Raw genomic sequence first — 23131 nt, 5'->3', positions numbered from 1 at the left:
AAAGAGGGAGGCTCCCTTAGTCGACCATTGGACTAGATCATTGCATAATCTTGCAGATTTAAAATATGTTGTGCTTAAGGAAATGAAAGCCATGCATGGGGACAATATAGCTAGAAGATTGAAGCATTACGAGCAGCGTACAATATTCCAGTGGGATATGGTGGCCCCACAGGGGCCGAATCGCGAAATAGAGTGGTTGCACGAATAAACAACTGAGAGCGGTCGTCATCACCCTTATGGCAGGAGCACTTCCGGGTTTGAATTGATGGGACATATGAGTAACAGCTGAGTATGCACATCATTGGTTTTCTCATTTTTAAATACCACGCATGTGCTGGCGTGGGTGTAATGGTTGGACTAAGGGAGTGGAGGGTGTTCCACCTTCAGGTATGCCACTTCGATTTTTTTAAGATTTTGGATTTAGAAGGACGATTCATGTCTATATAAAGATTAAATATAGAACATATCATCTTAGGATCATTTGCAAAGGATATAACATCAGTGGAGTGCCCACTCTAATGGACTTTTTTGGTGTAGAGCGAAACAGTACACGAGGAGGAGTGAAGTCCAGATAAATTTCCGTTCTCCTGATGACGCTAATAACAGCAAAACACCATGCGTGTTGAGAACCAAGAGACACGATGAAAATTGAGAGTTGATGATTGTTGTTCAACGAGTTTTAACACCACGATTCACCCATTCACTACAAAGACTCTGGCTACATAACAACGTCAGCACCAGCCCGAAGCTAAGTATCAGGTTTTCAGATTGCATTGTTTGAATTCAAGATATACGGCAGCGTTAGGCTCTAAGATACAGGAGGTAAGGGAGGGCTGAAGTGCAATGATGCCTATAAAGACATATTACTTTTCAGTTCACTCGCCAGAGTAATATGTGTTTCACTGAGCACTTCTAATATTGTAAAAAAAAGTACATGAAAAATTAGAAAGCACTAAGTGGGTGGCATGTCTCATAGCATAGCAAAAAACAATAAAAAAAAATACGTATCTAAGACTACAACGGTTTCTATATAGTGAATAGTAATATATTTTTGAAACCAGGACATAGTGATACCCCAGTTATATTTCAGTATAGTACTAAACAGACAGTGCCATAGCAGTCAGAGAGGATATTCAGTGGCACTGCCCAGTTATGTGCAGCAAAATATCCCCTCCTGGCCAGCTGATCATTGTTTAAGTGAGGAAGAGCCTCTCCTTCCTGCTTAAACCCTTTTGAATATCAATCTTTTAGGTTTTTATTTTAGAAGCATAGAACGGCGGACGTAGTCCCTCTTCATAAAAGTGGTGATAGGGAAGAAGCTGGAAACTACAGGCCGGTAAGCATCACTTCGGTTATTGGAAAAGTAATGGAAGCGATGCTGAAGGAAAGGATAGTGAATTTCCTGGAAGCCAATAAGTTGCAAGATCCAAGACAACATGGTTTTACCAAAGGTAAATTGTACCAAATGAATCTCATTGAATTCTTTGACTGGGCGACCGGAGAATTGAATCAGGGACGTGCTATAGACGTAATCTATGTAGATTTCAGCAAAGCTTTTGATACGGTTCCCCACAGGAGGCTTTTGAATAAACTTGACAGGCTGAAGATAGGACCTGAAGTGGTGAACTGGATTAGGAACTGGTTGACGGACAGACGCCAGAGGGTGGTGATTAATGGAATTCGTTTGGCTGAGGGAAAGGTGAGTAGTGGAGTGCCTCAGGGATCGGTGCTGTGGCCGATTCTGTTCAATATATTTGTGAGTAACATTGCCGAAGGGTTAGTAGGTAAAGTTTGCCTTTTTGCGGATGATACTAAGATCTGTAACAGAGTGGACACCCAGGAGGGAGTGGAAAACATGAAAAAGGATCTGTGGAAGCTAGAAGAATGGTCTAAGGTTTGGCAATTAAAATTCAATGTGAAGAAATGCAAAGTGATGCACTTAGGGAGTAGAAATCCACGGGAGACGTATGTGTTAGGCAGTGAGAGTCTGATATGTACAGACAGGGAGAGGGATCTTGGGGTGATAGTATCTGAGGATCTGAAGGCGATGAAACAGTGTGACAAGGCAGTGGCCATAACTAGAAGGTTGCTAGGCTGTATAGAGAGAGGTGTGACCAGCAGAAGAAAAGAGGTTTTAATGCCCCTGTATAAGTCGTTGGTTATGCCCCAACTGGAGTATTGTGTTCAGTTTTGGAGGCCGTATCTTGCTAAGGATGTAAAAAGAATTGATGCGGTGCAAAGAAAAGCTATGAGAATGGTATGGAATTTGCGTTACAAGACGTATGAGGAGAGACTTGCTGACCTGAACATGTATACCCTGGAGGAAAGGAGAAACAGGGGTGATATGATACAGATGTTCATATCATATCATTTCAATATTTGAAAGGTATTAATCCGCAAACAAACCTTTTACGGAGATGGGAAGGCGGTAGAACTAGAGGATATGAAATGAGATTGAACGGTAACAGAATTCAAACATACATGGGATAAACATAAAGGAAACCTATTCAGAAGGAATGGATCCTCAGAAGCTTAGCCGAGATTGGGTGGCAGAGCCGGTGGTGGGAGGCGGGGCTACTGCTGGGCAGACTTCTATGGTCTGTGCCCTGAAAACGGCAGATACAAATCAAGGTAAGGTATACACAAAAAGTAGCACATATGAGTTTATCTTGTTGAGCAGACTGGATGGACTGTGCAGGTCTTTTTCTGCCGTCATCTACTATGTTACTATCCTGCTTATTTTCGAAGGAGAAGGGCGCCCATCTTCCGACACAAATCAGGAGATGGGCATCCTTCTAAGGTCGCCCAAATCAGCATAATCGAAAGCCGAATTTTGGTGTCCTCAACTGCTTTCCGTCGCAGGGACGACCAAAGTTCAAGGGGGCGTATTGGCAGTGTACCGAAGGTGGGACAGGGGCATGGTGAACAGAAGGGGGTCCTCGGCCGATAATGTAAAAAAGAAGGGCGTCCCTCATGAGCATTTGGCCGACTTTACTTGGTCCATTTTTTTTCACAACCAAGCATCAAAAAGGTGCCCCAACTGACCATCGGAGGGAATTGGGGATGACCTCCCCTGACTTCCCCAGTGGTCACTAACCACCTCCCACCCTGAAAAAAACAACTTCAAAAACTTTTGTCTTTTTTTTTTTTAGAGTATGTCCTTTGCTATGCCTCTGTCCCTGTGATGGCAGTTGAAGATGTGGATGTTTCTGTGAGAAGGACATCCATGCCTTTGCTATGCCTCTGATACCCTCTCTATTTATTTATTTGGATTTTGGATCACAAGTAGCAGCAGTGGGATTTGAACCACCCACCTCTGGATTGCAAGACCAGTGCTCTAATCACTAGGCCACTCCACCACTCCTTCACTTCACTCCCTTGAAATTTGGCCATCCCTGTGGGGGGTTCAGGTATGTAGGTCCTTGGGGGGGGGGGGGAATATGTGTGTGTCAGCGGAGGCATAACAAAGGTGTGGACATCCTTCTTTCAAACATTTTGGACGTCCTCAACTGCCCCTAGAGGGATGGCCACATTTCAAGGGAGTGGAGTAGAGTAGAGTGGCATAGTGGCCTACAGGATTATTTTCGAAAGAGATCGCCAGCGATCTTCGGACACAAATTGGGAGATCACCGGCGATCCCCTGAAACTGGCCAAATTGGTATAATCAAAAGCCGATTTTGGCCGGCTTCATCTGCTTTCCGTCGCAGACCTGGCGAAATTTCAAGAGGGCGTGTCGATAGGATAGTGAAGGCGGGACGGAGGCGTGCTCACGAGATGGCCAACTTCGCCCGATAATGGAAAAAAAAAGCCAGGCTTGACGAGCATTTCCCCAGCTTTACTTGGTCCCTTTTTTTTCACAACCAAGCTTCAAAAAGGAGCCCCAACTGACAAAATGACCACTGGAGGGAATCGAGGATGACCTCCCCTTACTCCCCCAGTGGTCACCAATCCCCTCCCACCCAAAAAAAAAATCGAAGTGCTGGTCAGGGATGTCCTAAATGAAAAAATAATTTTCTCTGCTTTTTCAGTAGTGCCAGTGGAATTTGAACCAGCCATCTCTAGATTACAAGACCGGTGCTCTAACCACTTGCTTGGATGTCCTTCCCTTTTGATTATGCCCCTTCAGGTCTCTCTCAGCTAATTTAAGCATGTATTTTGAAATACGTTTGATATGCTTTTGATAAACGCTTTATATTATGTTTTTAATTTTTTAACATGCTTTTGATATGTGCTTTGTATTATTTTTTAATTTTGTATTTATTATTTTTGGGCCTGATATTTAGCCAGTGGTGATCAGCATTTTGCTGACTGCTGCTGGCTTTAAATCTAGAAATTCAATGCTGGGCCATGTCCAGGCACTGGCATTGAATTTCCTGGTTTGGGGCCCAACACCCCAATATTGCACCCCAATATTGCACCCAGTTAAGTGCAATATTTAACATTTTAACCAGCTATGGGTTACCGCATAAAGATAGGACTGACTTTTATGCTGTTCTATTTATGCAGTTAATCTGGCCAATTAAGTGCTGAATGCACTTAATTGGCTGACTCCATCCCCAGAATGCCCCCAAAATAGCCAGTTTGTAGTTTGGTAAGCTGTGTTAACTGATAATGTGCCGCCGCTGAAAATGACTAGTTGGCCCTGAGCAGGTAATTTAACTGGCCAGGAGCTATTTCTGGCTGGTTAAGTTGTGTTGAATATCGACCCCTGTATGTTTAGAGATCATGATGCAGACAAAATATGTTGGGCTGTTGTTTTAAGTGCTAAATAAAGTTGAAACTGTGTGTATCCTGAATTTTGTCACCCTCTGACCCATTGCTTTGTTTTTGTGTACCCTGTAGTGGGGCATCTCTACATTTTCCTCTTACAGATTTAAATGACTTATCGTGTAATTTTAAAAGAGACCAATTTGGCCAGTGAGTCTACTTAATGTTATTATAATAAGATGATCAGAGATGGAACCAACCTGAATGCAGCTACATTTTTTGACACCATGTTTCAGGTACTACTTATGACTTTGATCACTGCACTTTCACTGGGAATGAATCCAAGCCTCTTTGTGTGGAGCTTGATGAAAATCACCATGTTCGGTTCCCAGAATGGATCACCATCCCCCTGGTCTGTATCTATATGCTCTCCACTAATATCCTCCTAGTGAATCTACTCATTGCCATGTTTGGGTAAGTTTTAAGAGTTTATTGTTTCTACCATCACTCTTCTTTCTATAAAGTAAATATCTGTTTGATATTTCTGTTTGATATTGAGGCACTTTTCACTTCACAGTGCTCTAAAGCAATGATGATCTTGAAGGAAAGATATCCAAATTACACCACTCAAATCTTTAAAGTTGAAGTACTACTACTACTACTACTTAACATTTCTAAAGCGCTACTAGGGTTATGCAGCGCTGTACAATTTAACATGGAAGGACAGTCCCTGCTCAAGGAGCTTACAATCTAAAAGACAGGTGTACAATCTAAAGACAAGTGTACAATCTAAAAGACAAGTGTAGCTGATAAGGAAAGACATTTTCAGTTACAACCCTGGTGGAAAGTTGAAAGTAAAGGTAGAATGATTTTTGGCATTTTCTGATTTTAACTGACATTAAATTTAGATCACAAACCCTGATCAGTAATTTTAACGTTGGAGTTGACCTTGATAAAAATCCAGGTCCCAAATATATTTATAGCTCCTTTTACAAAGCTGCACTAGCGATTCTGGCACAGCAAATGCAATGAAGTCTCTTCAATTCCTATGAACTTTGTTGCATTTGACACATCATAATCACTAGAGCAGCTTTGTAAAAGGAGCCCTTAATTAGGTATCTGAATTTTTTCCTTTATTTTTCACCCAACCTAGTATTCCTATTTTTTAATGTGATGTTCAGAATCTCTAACTTGGACAATTTTCTTCCAAGTAGTAAAGTCCCATTGAGTCTTAATCCACAGAGGACTCCCAAGTTTTGATCATAATTGCTTGACAAGTCAACTGATATTTGGCATTTAGTACTTCTTACCCTACAGATGTAAAAGCATCAGACCTATCCTTAATTTAAAAAATGTAAAACACTTGAAAAATGGTCTAGAATATATTTTTGAGGTTTATTTGAATGTGGAATTGTGGAATGTGAATGTGGAATGACCATGTCATGAAATAGTAAAACTCCTGGAAAAATAAAGAAATAACTTTATCCAGTTGTCTGGATATATTCAGTTGAACTTATCAAAATAAGTGTGTATTTGAATATCCAAGTAAAGCTTTCCAGATTATAATCTTCCAGATAACTTTAGCTTTGCCATTTGCATGTCCAATTTATCCACATAAATTTTGCCAGAAAGCCCTCAGTATGGCAGTACCTGGCTAAAGCTGTCAGCTTGCTATATCTCCAGCCCTACCCCTTTTTTGTTAAAAAAAACTTTGGGTGGAAAAAGTTGTCTGGATAAAGGAAGGATATTAAAGGGGCAGATTAATGCGAAAGTAATATACACATATACATGCATATAGGGTGCAATTCCATTTTTAGGTGCCAAGAAGGCACCTATTGTAGCCTATTCTATGAAGAAAAGTAGGTGCCTATTTTCTTTTATAGAATACTAGCATAACAGGCCAATAATTTAGGCATGACCGCTTATTCCTAAAAATAGAACTGAGCCAGAAGAAACCAGCAAAAGCAAAAGAAATCAAGGTGGAACAAAAAGATATGGAAGGACCCAAAGACAGAAAACACACCAAAATATCAAATGTTGAAACACATACCAGGAAATGGAAATGGAAATGGAAAGTGATGACCACAAATGCTCGCAGTCTTGGCAACAAAGTTCATGACCTTCAAGCCCTGATGTTGGAGGCAGACTTAGACGTTGCAATCACAGAGACATGGCTCAATGGTTCCCATGAATGGGATGCAAACATACCAGGCTATAATCTATTTAGGAAGGATAGAGAGGGTCGTAAAGGTGGAGGAGTAGCTCTATATGTGAGAAATGATATCACAGCAACCGAAATGACAGGGACCTGGGGTAAGGAAGAAGCGATATGGATCACTTTAAAAAGAGATGATAGAACCTCTGTCCACGTGGGTGTTGTCTACAGACCTCCTACACAATTGGAAGAATTAGATAAAGACCTGATCGCAGATATTCAAAAGTTGGGAAAGAAGAGAGAGGTGCTGTTGCTGGGAGATTTCAATCTGCCGGATGTAGATTGGAAGGTTCCGTCTGCGGAATCGGAAAGAAGTAGACAGATTGTGGATGCTTTCCAAAGTGCTCTGCTCAGACAAATGGTCATGGAACCCACGAGGGAGGGAGCGACGCTGGATCTGGTGCTCACAAATGCGGATAGCGTGTCAAATGTCCAAGTGGGTGCCCACCTGGGCGGCAGTGACCATCAAACTGTTTGGTTTGATATGACGGCTGAAGAGGAGGGTTGCCACTCAAAACTCAAAGTCCTGGATTTCAAGCGTGCTGACTTTAGTAAAATGGGGGAATACCTAAGGAAGGAGCTGATGGGCTGGGAGGACGTACGAGAAGTGGAAGGACAGTGGTCCAGGCTGAAAGAAGCTATAAATAGGGCCACAAACCTTTATGTAAGGAAAGTAAATAAAAGCAAGAGAAAAAGGAAACCGCTATGGTTCTCAAAGCAAGTGGCTGAGAAAATAAAGGCTAAAGAGTTCGCATTCCAGAAATACAAAAAAACTCAAGACGAGGAACACGGGGAGGAATACCGGAAAAAACTGAAAGAAGCCAAGAGAGAGGTACGTCTGGCGAAAGCGCAAGCAGAAGAACAAATGGCTAGAAAGGTAAGGAGGGGTGACAAAAATTTCTTCAGGTATATTAGTGAAAGGAGAATGACTAAAAAGGGAATTGTGAGACTAAAAGATACTGCAAACCGCTATGTAGAAAATGATGAAGAAAAGGCAAATTTGCTAAATAGATACTTTTGTTCTGTTTTTACTGAAGAAAATCCAGGAGAAGGACCACGATGGACTGCCAAAAGTTCATTTGAGAATGGAGTGGATATAGCACCGTTCACAGAAGAGAGTGTGTATCAACAACTAGAAAAACTAAAGGTGGACAAAGCCATGGGACCGGATGGGATCCACCCCAGGATATTGAGGGAGCTCAGAGAGGTTCTGGCGGGTCCTCTTAAAGATTTGTTTAATAAATCCTTAGAAATGGGAGAGGTTCCAAGGGATTGGAGAACGGCGGAGGTGGTCCCTCTTCACAAAAGTGGTGATAGGGAAGAAGCTGGAAACTACAGGCCGGTAAGCCTTACTTCGATTATTGGAAAAGTAATGGAAGCGATGCTGAAGGAAAGGATAGTGAATTTCCTGGAAGAAAATGAGTTGCAAGATCCAAGACAACATGGTTTTACCAAAGGGAAATCGTGCCAAACAAATCTCATTGAATTCTTTGATTTGGTGACCGGAGAATTGAACTGTGACGTGCTATAGACGTAATCTACTTAGATTTCAGCAAGGCTTTTGACACGGTTCCCCACAGGAGGCTCTTAAATAAACTGGATGGGCTGAAGATAGGACCCAAAGTGGTGAACTGGATTAGGAACTGGTTGACGGACAGGCGCCAGAGGGTGGTGGTGAATGGAGTTCGCTCGGAGGAGGGAAAGGTGAGTAGTGGAGTGCCTCAGGGATCGGTGCTGGGGCCGATTCTGTTAAATATATTTGTGAGTGACATTGCCGAAGGGTTAGAAGGTAAAGTTTGCCTATTTGCGGATGATACTAAGATTTGTTACACAGTGGACACCCCGGAAGGAGTGGAAAACATGAAAAAGGATCTGAAAAAGCTAGAAGAATGGTCTAAGGTTTGGCAATTAAAATTCATTGCGAAGAAATGCAAAGTGATGCACTTAGGGAGTAGAAATCCAAGAGAGGCGTATGTGTTAGGCGGTGAGAGTCTGCTAGGTTCGGATGGGGAGAGGGATCTTGGGATGATAGTATCTGAGGATCTGAAGGCGATGAAACAATGTGACAAGGCAGTGGCCGTAGCTAGAAGGTTACTAGGCTGTATAGAGAGAGGTGTGACCAGCAGAAGAAAAGAGGTGTTGATGCCCCTGTATAAGTCGTTGGTGAGGCCCCACCTGGAGTATTGTGTTCAGTTTTGGAGGCCGTATCTTGCTAAGGATGTAAAAAGAATTGAAGCGGTGCAAAGAAAAGCTACGAGGATGGTATGGGATTTGCGTTACACGACGTATGAGGAGAGATTTGCTGACCTGAACATGTATACCCTGGAGGAAAGGAGGAACAGGGGTGATATGATACAGACGTTCAAATATTTGAAAGGTATTAATCCGCAAACGAACCTTTTCCGGAGATGGGAAGGCGGTAGAACGAGAGGGCATAAAATGAGATTGAAGGGGGGCAGACTCAAGAAGAATGTCAGGAAGTATTTTTTCACGGAGAGGGTGGTGGATGCTTGGAATGTCCTCCCACGGGAGGTAGTGGAGATGAAAACGGTAACGGAATTCAAACATGCGTGGGATAAACATAAAGGAATCCTGTGCAGAAGGAAGGGATCCTCAGGAGCTTAGCCTAGATTGGGTGGCAGAGCTGGTGGTTGGGAGACATATACGGTCTGTGCTGGGGCTGGTGGTTGGGAGGCGGGACTAGTGCTGGGCAGACTTATACGGTCTGTGCCAGGGCTGGTGGTTGGGCGGTGGGGATAGTGCTGGGCAGACTTATATGGTCTGTGCCAGAGCCGGTGGTGGGAGGCAGGGATAGTGCTGGGCAGAGTTATACGGTCTGTGCCAGAGCTGGCGGTTGGGAGGCGGGGATGGGGCTGGCCCAGTGGTGTGCTGGAGCTGGCTCGCACCGGCTCGCAAGAGCCGGTTGTTAAATTTTCTTCCGGCTTGCGAGCTGGTTGTTGAAAATAGCGAGCCGGCTCTGGCTCTCCTCCCTCCCTCCTCCCTCCCTCCGGATCCGCCTCACCGCCTGCTTATTTTTTTGAATTCTTCGGGGCAGGCAGTCTTGCCTGCCCGCTTCCAGCGCTGACTGTCCTCCCTTGCCGATTCGTGCTTTAAAAATGGCCGCCGAGACTTCGGCTGAAGTCTCGGCGGCCATTTTGAATAGCGAATCGGCAAGGGAGGACAGTCAGCGCTGGAAGCGGGCAGGCAAGAGTGCCTGCTCCGAAGAATTCAAAAAACAAGCGGGCGGTGAGGGACCGGATCGGGAGGGAGGGAGGAGAAGAATTCGCGATACAACTTGGGAGGGGTTGGCAAGGGGAAAAAGGGAGTCGCTGCTGGACATGGGTGGAGGGGGTCGCTGGGTATGGGTGCATGCAGGGCAGGGGAGAGGAGGGTACACTGCTGGACATGGGTGCATGCAGGGCAGGGCAGAGGAGGGTCGCTGGGTATGGGTGCATGCAGGGCAGGGGAAAGGAGGGTCACTGCTGGACATGGGTGCATGCAGGGGAGAGAAGGGTCACTGCTGGACATCTGGGTGCATGCAAGGCAGGGAAGAGGAGGGTACACTGCTGGACATGGGTGCATGCAGGGCAGGGGAGAGGAGGGTCACTGCTGGAAATGGGTGCATGCAGGGGAGAGAAGGGTCACTGCTGGACATCTGGGTTCATGCAGGGCAGGGCAGAGGAGGGTCGCTGGGTATGGGTGCATGCAGGGCAGGGGAAAGGAGGGTCACTGCTGGACATGGGTGCATGCAGGGGAGAGGAGGGTACACTGCTGGACATGGGTGCATGCAGGGCAGGGGAAAGGAGGGTCACTGCTGGACATGGGTGCATGCAGGGGAGAGGAGGGTACACTGCTGGACATGGGTGCATGCAGGGCAGGGGAGAGGAGGGTCACTGCTGGACATGGGTGCATGCAGGGGAGAGAAGGGTCACTGCTGGACATCTGGGTGCATGCAGGGCAGGGCAGAGGAGGGTCGCTGGGTATGGGTGCATGCAGGGCAGGGGAGAGGAGGGGAGAGAGAAGAAATGCTGGACATGGATGGAGGGGAGAGAGGAGTGAGGAAGGAGATGAGATGAGGGAAAAGGAAGAGAGGAGAAAAACTGCACATGGATGAAGAAGATAGGCAGAAGCTGAGGACCAGAAATGAAGAAGAAAGGAGGAAAGAAATAAATGGAAAGGAAGCCCTGGAAACGGAGTTAAGAGGCCAGATAGCAACAGAATCGGATACTGGGCCAGCATGATCAGAAAAACAGTCACCAGACAACAAAGGTAGAAAAAAAATCATTTTATTTTCATTATAGCGTTTGGAATATGTTCACTTTGAGAATCAGGTGCTCAACATTAAAAGTTTATATTTATTTACTTATTTATGGCATTTTATCCCACATTAAACATGAATTAGATTGGAACCTGGGATCATTTAATTTTTTTTCCTGGAGAGAGTAATGCATTGCCCCCCCCCCCCCCCCCCCCCACGGCTATAGGCAGCTCTGCAATTTTGGGGGGGCGCAGAGGTGGACGGGGGGGGCGCAGTGGTGGACGGGGGGGCACCGAGGTGGACCGGAGAGAGAGCCTGTTGTTAAAAATTTACCAGCACACCACTGGGCTGGCCAGACTTGTACGGTCTGTGCACTGAAGAGGACAGTACAAATAAAAAAGTAGCACATATGAATTTATCTTCTTGGGCAGACTGGATGGACCGTGCAGGTCTTTTTCTGCCGTCATCTACTATGTTACTATACCAATTATAGAGCTGGTGAAAAAGCTTGCACCTAGATTGCTAAAACTTGCACGTTAATTATTGTGTTCCATAATTTATGCATGTAACTGTGTGCCCTGCCCACAGTTACATGATACAGATATTGCCCAAACTATGTACATTCGCATTTAAGTTACAGTTTATAAAAGTGTGTATTTTTATTTATTTATTTGTTTGTTTATTATATGAGTTTGATATACTGCCATTGATGTGGGTGCACAGAACAACAGTTTATAATGAGGTAAAAAAAATAAAGGGGAATTTAAGAAGGAATGCTATTAGGGAGAAGGTTGGCAGGGAAGGAGAAGATAATGAGTATAGGGGTAGAAGGGGTTACTGTAGAGAAAGAGAGAGGATAGAAGAACAGGCAGAAACAGGGGTAGGAGTAGCAGGGAAGGAATGATGCTTGTTACATAGCTTTTCTAAAATCAAATTTGCGTATTTTGACAGGTGGCCATGCACACTTCCAATTGCATCAGCCAATCAGAATTGAGGATCCGTGGGGAGGTCATGTGATGGAATCGACCTGAACGGACGCCTGTCGGCTCAGCTCCTCACCCCTCAACTTTTAATGCCTACTTATTTGTAAGAACTTGCAAAGGAAAGTGCCCCAAACGTAAGATTAGAGATTAAGGAACGAAAGCGGAGACTATTGGCAGGGAAGTGGAGTTTTTTCTTTCCCTCTGAGGGATGCCAGTTAAGACCCTGAGGCCTGGTCAAGAGAAGAGCAACGCAATGCACAAGAAAATGGTGGAGTCACCACCTCTATCTAAATCGCCAGCTCACCCTCCTGGCCTGCAGGATGATAATGTGCAGGTGTCCATGCGGCACTTATCCCAAACGTTGGATGATAAGCTGGCCAAACTACATGAAAGAGTGGAGGAGATTAAACAGTATAGCAGGGCACGCAGTGCGGCTCCAACAGGCGGAAGAACGCATCTCCGCTCAAGAGGATCAGGCGGCAGCAGAGACTCGAATTAGCGAACTGGAGTCTCGGGTGCAATCTCTCATAGACAGGGTCAAAGACCAAGAAAATCGAGGTAGACGGGAAAAATCTTCGTATTATCGGATTACCTGAATTGATTCCTGAACCTGAGCTGAAAGAGTTGCTGGAGCAATGGCTGCCAAAATCTCTGAGGCTCCCCTCAGAGGTAGACCCAGTCCAAGTGGCGTGGGCTCACAGAATTGGAGTGCGCAGGGAGGAATCGGAAAGAACACGTCCAGTAATTGCTAGGTTCCTGAACTATGCAGTTAAGGCGAAGCTGCTGTTGCTCTTTCAGGACTTTTCGCTTAGGGTAACGGAGCAGAGGAAACTCTTGGCTCCCTATTGCTCACAATTGTACGTGAATGGCATTTGTTTTGCTTTCCAATATCTGGCCAAAGTGAGGATCAGTTATGATAACCGCACTGTAAGCCTGACTAAAGTGGAGGAACTAAAGGCCTTCCTGGAGAAGATCCCTGAAGCATAGAATCCTGCTCTGTTGTACGTGGCTGGTGCTTGATGGCGCAACCTGAAGGGAAGCACTTTTAACGCAACTAACTGTTTTGTGAGACACCGGTGGAAATCAGCTTTATGAAGATCTATTCCTGCGGCAGGGTTTCCAATCTCACGCCCGCCTTTGCATGTGTTGATGGCCGGCTATATGTGTTCAAAAAGCATGAGAGGACCAGTGCATGGGCGTCAAATATCAGGAATGAAATCCAAAGTTGCACTGGAGTGTTTACAGAGTGCCTTAATCCCTGCGTTTTGCTGGGCTGCTTATGTTTTATTGGTGTTTTCATATTTTTGACAAGCAAGTTCTGAAAATTACGGTGGCTCAGGCTGCTGGTTGTTTACTAAGCAAGGTGGGTTGGGGAAGAGGGGGAGGAGTCAGGCGTGTAGTTTTTGAGTTCTGTTAGGGAGTGTCGGGGTGGAAGGTAGCGGGTTACTAAAAGAGGGCTATGGAAGGATTAGTGCGTGGAGGGAGGTATGCATGTGGGAGTGTCGGGGGGAGGGGGGATGCAGAAGCTGAGGGGGGAGGAAGAGGGATAGGGGAATTAATTGGGAGAGAGTGGGTTCAGGGGTCAGATGTGTGTGGGGGTGTGGCTGGGGTGTGTGTGGATTTGGAGGTTTCTGGAAGCGGTGCTGACTGATGGGGACTAGTGATTTGTGGGGTTATAGGGGGAGGAGAGGGGGCCCTTTCTACCATGAATAGGATGAGTGATGAGCAGGGAGTTAAGCTTAAGGGGATTGTGGGGGTTACTCCGGGGTTGAGGTTGATTGTTCTCAAATTTGTGGATGGCTGGTTGAGGCAAAACCTGCAAATGCACAAGAAAGCACAGGCCATGTGGGGTGGTCTAGCTGGGATGCCTCACCCAGGGTTAATAATAATGTTATGGATTTGCAGACCTATCCAGGAGCAATGGGGGTATGGGTAGTTTGCGGGTGGCTACCTTGAATGTGGATGGTATTCACTCACCTATAAAGAGGAAAATAATTTTAAATTACTGTAAGCGTCTTAAAGTAGTTGTCCTCCTGGCTCAGGAGACTCATCTTTCTCCTTCAGAGCATGCTAAATTAAAGCAAGAGTGGGTGGGAGAGGTTTCTTTTGCCTCCTTCAACAAAAGGTAGCGGGGAGTGACTATTCTTATTCACAAAGCTTTGGACTTCACTAGGCACAAGTTAATACAGGACCCAGAAGGAAGATTTGTAATATAGGTTGGGGTGTTGCAGGGTCAGAGGGTCGTCCCGTGCTCGGTATACGCCCCAAATGTGTGCTCTCAGAAATTCTTCTCCTCACTTTTAGCAGCACTAGTGCCTTTGCGAGAATACCAGTTAGTGGTAGGTGGGGACTTCAATATTACTACACCATTGATTGTAACCCGTCAAAGAAGAGGCCCGAAGGGCTTGAAGGCCCCTGCAGTCTGAATTAGGCTTGATTGATACTTGGCATGTGCTCCACCCCGACATACAAGAATATACTTTCTACTCGCAGGTCCACAAAGTGCACACAAGGCTAGATTATAGTTTGTCAGCCCCTTCCCTTTTCTCTGTGGTTCGTTTTACTGACATCGAAGCGGGGGCGGTGTTGGACCATTGCATGGTATGGGTGGACATGGGACTATTGGGAAGGAAGGCCTCAGCAGGGTGGCGTATGAGCCCAATGCTGTACTTGAACCCTGAGTTTAGGAGTTTCCTCATAGAGGAGTGGCAACACTATTTAATGGACAAAAAGCCCAATGACAAATCTCCCACCAATTTCTGGGAAGCTGGAAAGGCGGTTATGAGAGGGAAAATCATAAAGTACACTGCTCGTACACGCAAGAAACGGGACGAGCTCCAGGAGGCCCAGGGGAGCGCGGTATTGGGGCAGCAGGGCGCTAGAGAAACCTATAACGCTCTGAAAAGCTGCATAAATGAGATTTTAAATCAGCACTCCCTGCCCCTGAGAGATATCCAACTATATAAATATAACTTGCACAGGTGGGGAAACAAGACAGGCAGACTGCTGGCAACTGGCCTGTGAGACAGCTAATCTCCCGTATTAAGCTATTGTCAAGGCAGCGGTCCATATGAGAGAAGGAGATCCAAGCCGCATTTGTAGATTTTTATAAAACACTATGAGGCTCATTTTCAAAGCACTTAGCCTCCCAAAGTTCCATAGAAACCTATGGAACTTAGCCTCCCAAAGTGCTTTGAAAATATGCCTCTATATGACTCAGAGCACTGCGATGTTGCACAGCGTGAGGCTTTCTTCAGGGGACTGCACCTCCCATCTCTGACACAGGAGCAATTAGACTCTCTAAATGTACCTTTTAGGGGGGAAGAAATTCAGTCTGCTATTAAAAAAATTAAATTGGCTAAAGCGCCGGGACCAGGCGGGCTGGGCTTTGAATTCTACAAGATACTGGGGGCTCAGGTCGTCGGCCCATTTTGTGACTTGTGTCATGCACTATGCACTCCAGGTCAATTTACGTGTTCCCTGACTTATGCATCTATAATAGTATTACCCAAGCCTGGGCGAGATCCTGAGAACCTAGGCTCTTACCGTCCCATTTCACTGTTAAATCAGGATATTAAGTTATTTGTGGGAGTTTTGGCTTCTAGGTTGGGGAAAGTTCTCCCTAACTTAATACAGGATGACCAGACTGGATTTGTGCCCGGTAGGTATGCTTCTACTAACATCCTTAGAGCTTTAAGCACGCTCCAGATGAAGGGGGGTAAACCGGGTGATGACATCATTGTGAGCTTAGATGCAGAAATGCTTTCGACAAAATCTTATGGAATCACTTGTTTTGGATATTGCCGTAGTTTGGCATTTTGGGGGAGTTTCTAACAGGAATTAGAGCCCTTTACAGTAAACCCACAGCACAAATTCTTGTCTGTGGTGAACTCACTGAATCCTTTGCTCTGGAGCGGGGTACGAGACAAGAGTGCCCCCTTTCCCCTATGCTGTTCGTGTCATCTCTCGAGCCTTTGGCGTGTAAAATCAGACAGACTAGCACGTTAAAGAGTATAAAACTAACCTGTTTGCAGATGACATGCTGATATTCTTGAGTCAGGCTTCGGGGGGGATACCTGTGCTAATTGACCTTATTCAGAAATTTGGGGCTTTTTCCAGGCTTAAGATTAACTTTGAAAAGTTGGAGGCAATGGCGATTTCTAATAACTGTGCATGTAAGCGGCTACCTGATTTCCCCTTAGCCTGGACTTCAGGTCCTATGAAGTACCTAGGCGTGTTTTTACATCTAGACCAAAATATCATCTACAGGAAGAATGTTCGGGAGAAAATAGAGGCCATTAGAAACCTCTGTAAAAGATGGAAGGATTTCCCCATTTCACTCTTAGGATGGGTGGCGCTGGTTAAAATGGTTTTATTGCCCAAAATTTTGTATCCCCTCCAGATGATTCCACTCTGGGTGACTAGCAAGGATGAGAAAATATATAGGGGAATAATATCTTCATTCATTTAGGGGACGAGTCATGCCCGTAAAGGGCAAAACAAATTGACCAGAGAAAGGGGAGAGGGGGGAGTTAATTTGCCTGATCTCAGATTATATAATGTTGCTGTGATATTACGCTGGATACATGAACTCCACACTGGGCATTTCGCATTTGCCCCCCCCCCCCCCCCCCCCGGGCGTATGGGAATCAGCAGCCTCCCCTTTTTCAGTCTTTAATGCAATTCATTCTAAAGGGGCACGAGTTAAATTGTCCCCACTCTTGCGACCCCTTAGGCTGGCCTGGGAGTGGTGAAGAGGTTGTTTGGGAGGTACGGTGGGCCCTTCCCCTTTCTTGGAAATTCGAGATAATCAAAGCTTTCCTGCAGGGCAGGATAGATCGCAGTTTATAACGTGGTCACACCAGGGGTGTCAGTATGTGGGGCAGTTTCAGAGGCAGGATAGGGCCACTGTCCAACCTTTGCAAAGTGCCGGGACTTATGGCAGCTGCTCCAGAGCTTATCCTTTTCGTATATGCAGCTATGACATCATATTCATACACTCAAAGGAACAGACCGGAAGCCCCCAGCCTTCACTGAGTTGGACACGGCTTTCACCCAGATGCCCAGCGAACATAACAAGCTCTCTAAATGGTATCACATGGGGAGAACATGGCGTCCCTCCCCTTTCTTTGAACAACTTTCAAGACAATGGGGTGTTTTATGGGAAGGGAGGTAACCACATAGGATCTGGCACGGTGTTTCTTGCTAGCGTTTAAAATCACTCCTAATGTAGGTCTCCATGAAATTCAATTTAAAATTCTACATAACACATACCTTAATAGAAGTAGAGGAAAAGCCATGGGGCTGTGGGATTCTGAAGACTGTGATAAATGTATGAGTGGAAGGGGAACTCTGGTACATCATTTTTTGGAGTGCCATCACCTGCAGGAATTCTGGGGGGGGAGTCCAGTGTTTCTTGGAAGAGGTACTGGGCACCCCGGTGGAATGGTCCTACAGGGTCATGCTTATGGGGTCAGACTTAGACCTTGTGACACAGGACTTCTCTGATATGCACTGTCAGTTTATCTTACTAGGTTTGGTGTTGGCGAAAAAGGTCATGCTACAGCATTGGGTGGACAGGGCCCCCCCTCCCATTGCTAAGTGGTACGCAAGTATGGCACTGATGGGGATGTGGGTGAAGGAGGGGTCTCTGAACCCTACTCGAAAATGTGCCCAAGCCAACCAGAAAAGAGAAGGTTGCTCTAGATGGGCCCGGTTATAATGCAAATAAGCTTCCCATTACTCCTGGATATAATTACGAAAATTAGCATTTGGCAGAGATGCCAGGACTGCTTATCACAGCAGGTAACAAATAAGGTGTAGCCTCACTGGTTGTGGGGATGTTCAGCCTCAGGGGATGGAAGGGGGGAGGGGAATGTGAGTTGTTTAAAAATTAAAAGAAGGGAAAAGCTTGATATGTATGTTATACTTTAATTGGTATTGTGGGTATCACAGTCAGTTTGTTACTTGTATTAGAAGCTCAACATCTCACTGTTCTTGCTATATCACTGTTTCTGTACGGTTTGAGATGTGGTTCCTGTGGTGCTTAATTATGTAAATTATGCATTTCTCCTGACAATAAAGACAGTTAAAAAAAAAAAGAATTGAGGATCCGCCCTATGCCCCTCCCATCCTTTTTGATGATATAATTGAGAGTGACATCATAGCCCGACAGAAACCCTACCCCTTTGATGATGTCACCAGAAGTGATGTCATAGCCCCACCCAAACACTGCCCCTTTTTGGTGATGTCACAGGGAGTGATATCACAAGCCCACCCAAGCCACACCACCTTTCAAGATGTCAGACTGTAGGGGCACTTCTTACAGTACTCAAACCAATTTGGATGAATCAAGTGATGGGACACCAGACACCGCCCCCTACAACCTTAGAGGAACATGCACACTTTGCGCAGACACTGCAGATGGTGAGCATACACAATGGAGTTCTTTTTATTTTTTATACTCCTTAAAATGTTTTTTTCTCAGGAACTAAAAAAAGGAATTTTTTAACTTTCAGATTAGCAGTTTCTTCTGTATTTTTCTTTCAAAAAAATCACCTTTTGCAAAGTCTGAATTTATTTTTTTCTCACTGGTTTACACAGATACCACACAGTTTAAAGCACAGTTCTGATGGGCCGATACTTAGAACCTAATGCTGGAGATAGAGGCAGTTAGTGCCAGAATTAAGGTGAGCAAATTGTTCAGATGGCACTAATGCTGGGGACTATGTAACATTAAAATGTAGTCAATCCTATGTAATGAGGTCATAGTAACATAGATGACGGCAGAAAAAGACCTGCACGGTCCATCCAGTCTGCCCAAGAAGATAAATTCATATGTGCTACTTTTTTTATTTGTACTGTCCTCTTCAGTGCACAGACCGTATAAGTCTGGCCAGCCCTATCCCCGCCTCCCAACCACCAGCTCTGGCACAGACCGTATAAGTCTGCTCAGCACTATCCCTGCCACCCACCACCGGCTCTGGCACAGACCGTATAAGTTTGCCCAGCACTATCGCTGCCGCCCAACCACCAGCCCCGGCACAGACCGTATATGTCTGCCCACACTAGCCCCGCCTCCCAACCACCAGCTCTGCCACCCATTCTAGGCTAAGCTCCTGAGGATCCCTTACTTCTGCACAGGATTCATTTATGTTTATCCCACGCATGTTTGAATTCCATTACCGTTTTCATCTCCACCACCTCCCGCGGGAGGGCATTCCAAGCATCCACCACCCTCTCCGTGAAAAAATACTTCCTGACATTCTTCTTGAGTCTGCCCCCCTTCAATCTCATTTCATGCCCTCTCGTTCTACCACCTTCCCATCTCCGGAAAAGGTTCGTTTGCGGATTAATACCTTTCAAATATTTGAACGTCTGTATCATATCACCCCTGTTCCTCCTTTCCTCCAGGGTATACATGTTCAGGTCCGCAAATCTCTCCTCATACGTCGTGTAACGCAAATCCCATACCATCCTCGTAGCTTTTCTTTGCACCGCTTCAATTCTTTTTACATCCTTAGCAAGATACGGCCTCCAAAACTGAACACAATACTCCAGGTGGGGCCTCACCAACGACTTGTATACAGGGGCATCAACACCTCTTTTCTTCTGCTGGTCACACCTCTCTCTATACAGCCTAGTAACCTTCTAGCTACGGCCACCACCTTGTCACACTGTTTCATCGTCTTCAGATCCTCAGATACTAACACCCCAAGATCCCTCTCCCCATCCGTACCTAGCAGACTCTCACCGCCTAACACATACGCCTCTCTTGGATTTCTACTCCCTAAGTGCATCACTTTGCATTTCTTCGCATTGAATTTTAATTGCCAAACCTTAGACCATTCTTCTAGCTTTTTCAGATCCTTTTTCATGTTTTCCACTCCCTCCGGGGTGTCCACTGTGTTACAAATCTTAGTATCATCCGCAAATAGGCAAACTTTACCTTCTAACCCTTCTGCAATGTCACTCACAAATATATTGAACAGAATCGGCCCCAGCACCGATCCCTGAGGCACTCCACTACTCACCTTTCCCTCCTCCGAGCGAACTCCATTCACCACCACCCTCTGGCGCCTGTCCGTCAACCAGTTCCTAATCCAGTTCACCACTTTGGGTCCTATCTTCAGCCCATCCAGTTTATTTAAGAGCCTCCTGTGGGGAACTGTGTCAAAAGCCTTGCTGAAATCTAAGTAGATTACGTCTATAGCACGTCCACGGTTCAATTCTCCAGTCACCCAATCAAAGAATTCAATGAGATTCGTTTGGCATGATTTCCCTTTGGTAAAACCATGTTGTCTTGGATCTTGCAACTCATTTTCTTCCAGGAAATTCACTATCCTTTCCTTCAGCATCGCTTCCATTACTTTTCCAATAATCGAAGTGAGGCTTACCGGCCTGTAGTTTCCAGCTTCTTCCCTATCACCACTTTTGTGAAGAGGGACCACCTCCGCCGTTCTCCAATCCCTCGGAACCTCTCCCATTTCTAAGGATTTATTAAACAAATCTTTAAGAGGACCCGCCAGAACCTCTCTGAGCTCCCTCAATATCCTGGGGTGGATCCCATCCGGTCCCATGGCTTTGTCCACCTTTAGTTTTTCTAGTTGTTGATACACACTCTCTTCCGTGAACGGTGCTATATCCACTCCATTCTCAAATGAACTTTTGCCAGTCCATCGTGGTCCTTCTCCCGGATTTTTTTCAGTAAAAACAGAACAATAACTCTATTATTTCTCAACTCTACTCAGCCACCTGCTCCCTGGATTCCGCTACTTTAACTACTTATTTGGAAGCAGCAGGGCTATCGTGTTTAACGCCACAAGATGTTCAGCTTTTTAATGCTCCTATTTCAGCCAAATCTTTAAAATTGCATTTGGCCCCAGTCCCTGATGGCTTCTCTGGGGAGTTGTACATGTTGTTACCCCCACAGCTTCAAGCTGGCTTTAGGTATTCACCAGTAAAGGCAGGGCTTGGTTTGTGCACTGTTTCAGTCCTTAGCTATTCCCTCCAAATGTTCAGAAACAGCGCACAAACCAAGCCCTGCCTTTACTGGTGAATACCTAATGCCAGCTTGAAGCTGTGGGGGTAAGAACATGTACAACTCCCCAGAGAAGCCATCAGGGACTGGGGCCAAATGCAATTTTAAAGATTTGGCTGAAACAGGAGCATTAAGAAGCTGAACATCTTGTGGCGTTAAACACGATAGCCCTGCTGCTTCCAAATAAGTAGTTATAATAGCGGAATCCAGGGAGCAGGTGGCTGAGTAGAGTTGAGAAAAATATTGGGTCAATATTTGAACACATATCTTCACTTTTGTTATGCACTGTCCCCTGAGAGTCCCTCAGTGCGGCAATCACCCATGGCCCTCCCCAGGATTCCTCAAGGCGAGTAAGCAATCTTCCTGGCCTATTACCAAAATGGTGAAAGTGGAATTTTCTATATATCAGACAGCATAACACTCATTCATGTAATAGGGAGTTCAATTCTATTTGTGTTGTATGAAGTTGCTCTCTCGTGACTTGGCAGGGTCTATGTATGTAAGCCCTCTTGGCCTTTTTCATCTGAGATTCTAAATGAAGGACCCCAAAAGTCAAATGTTTGTATGGGCATATGAGATAATATCAGAAAAGAGAAGGTTGCTCTAGATGGGCCCAGTTATAATGCAAATAAGCTTCCCATTACTCCTGGATATAATTACGAAAATTAATGTCCTGATATAAATACGAGGAAAAACGCCACCCCAATAAGGACCAATAATACATCAGGGCCAAACCATCAATCCAAACCATTGGACCAATAACTGCAGATAATACCGAGGGGAATTGGAGCATTCCACCATGATGTAATCTAGATGGGAAAACATCCCGTGGGCCCGAGAAAGGAGAGTAAAGTCTCTTTCCCCTGGGTGGAGATTTAAGAATCTCATAAAGGAAGAAAGAACCCTTGCACGTGCCCGTCCATGATGATATGAACATGGAGAGGAACAATCAATGTTAGGATTAGATACTAAATTAAAATCTCCCATCACCAGCACTTTGAAAGAATGATAAAGGAGGCAAAGTTGTACCAGCAAATTAAAAAATGTAGTATCCTGTCTCTTAACTTTAACCCCTAAAGTGTGTTTTTTTTACGGTTGACCAACAAAAGTTCTTTGAGTAATGTTTAATCAGACCAGCTTGCTGAGCCCCCGCCGTCCTACCTCTTCTCTCTCACAATTCAGAGTGCTGAAACCTTGCCCTTCCCTCTCTCATACTGGGTCTATCTAGCCCAGTATCCTGTTTCCAACAGTAGCCAATCCAGGTCACAAGTATCTTGCAGACACACAGATAGCAGCAAAATTCCATGCTACCAATCCCAGGGGAAGCAGTTGCTTCCCTATGTTTATCTCAATAGACTTTTCCTCCAGGAGCTTGCCCAAACCTTTTTTTAAACCCAGATACACTAACCACTGTTAACACATCCATCCTTCGGCAAGGAGTTTCAGAGCTTAACTATTTGTTGAGTGAAAAAATATGTCTTCCTATTTGTTTTACAAGGATTTCCTTGTAACTTCATTGAGTATCCCCAAGTTTTTGTACTTTTTTAAAGAGTAAAAAATCGATTCACTCGAGATTTTGTAGACCTCAATGATATCTACTCTTAGCCATCTATTTTCCAAGCTGAAGAACCCTAACCTCTTTAACCTTTCCACATATGAGAAGAGTTACATCCCCTTTATCATTTTGGACACTTTTTTGAACCATTTCTAAATCCGCTGTATCTTTTTTGAGATACGAGGATCAGAATTGAACACAATACTCAAGGTGAGGTTGCACCACAGAGCAATACAAAGGCATTATAGTATTCTTGATCTTACTCACCATCCATTTACTAATAATTCCTAGCATCCTGTTTGCTTTTTTGGCCACTGCCCAGTCTTCCAATTTCATAAGGTCTCCCTGCAATTTTTCACAGCATGAATTTTAA

General features: G+C 45.1%; 1 protein-coding gene across 1 annotated transcript in view; it reads left to right on the top strand.

Moving 5' to 3' along the window:
- TRPM8 (transient receptor potential cation channel subfamily M member 8) overlaps positions 1 to 23131 on the top strand; it is a 1843971-nt gene that overhangs the window by 1695147 nt on the left and 125693 nt on the right. Inside the window, 1 exon segment of the mRNA XM_030210821.1 lies at positions 5004 to 5181. Coding sequence (XP_030066681.1) covers positions 5004 to 5181 — 178 coding nt within the window.

This window comes from Microcaecilia unicolor, chromosome 7 (genome assembly GCF_901765095.1).
Source record: "Microcaecilia unicolor chromosome 7, aMicUni1.1, whole genome shotgun sequence".
NCBI classification, from domain to species: Eukaryota; Metazoa; Chordata; class Amphibia; order Gymnophiona; family Siphonopidae; genus Microcaecilia; species Microcaecilia unicolor.
The sequence above is the reverse complement of the archived record's forward strand: the minus strand, read 5'-3'. Positions and strand labels throughout refer to the sequence as shown.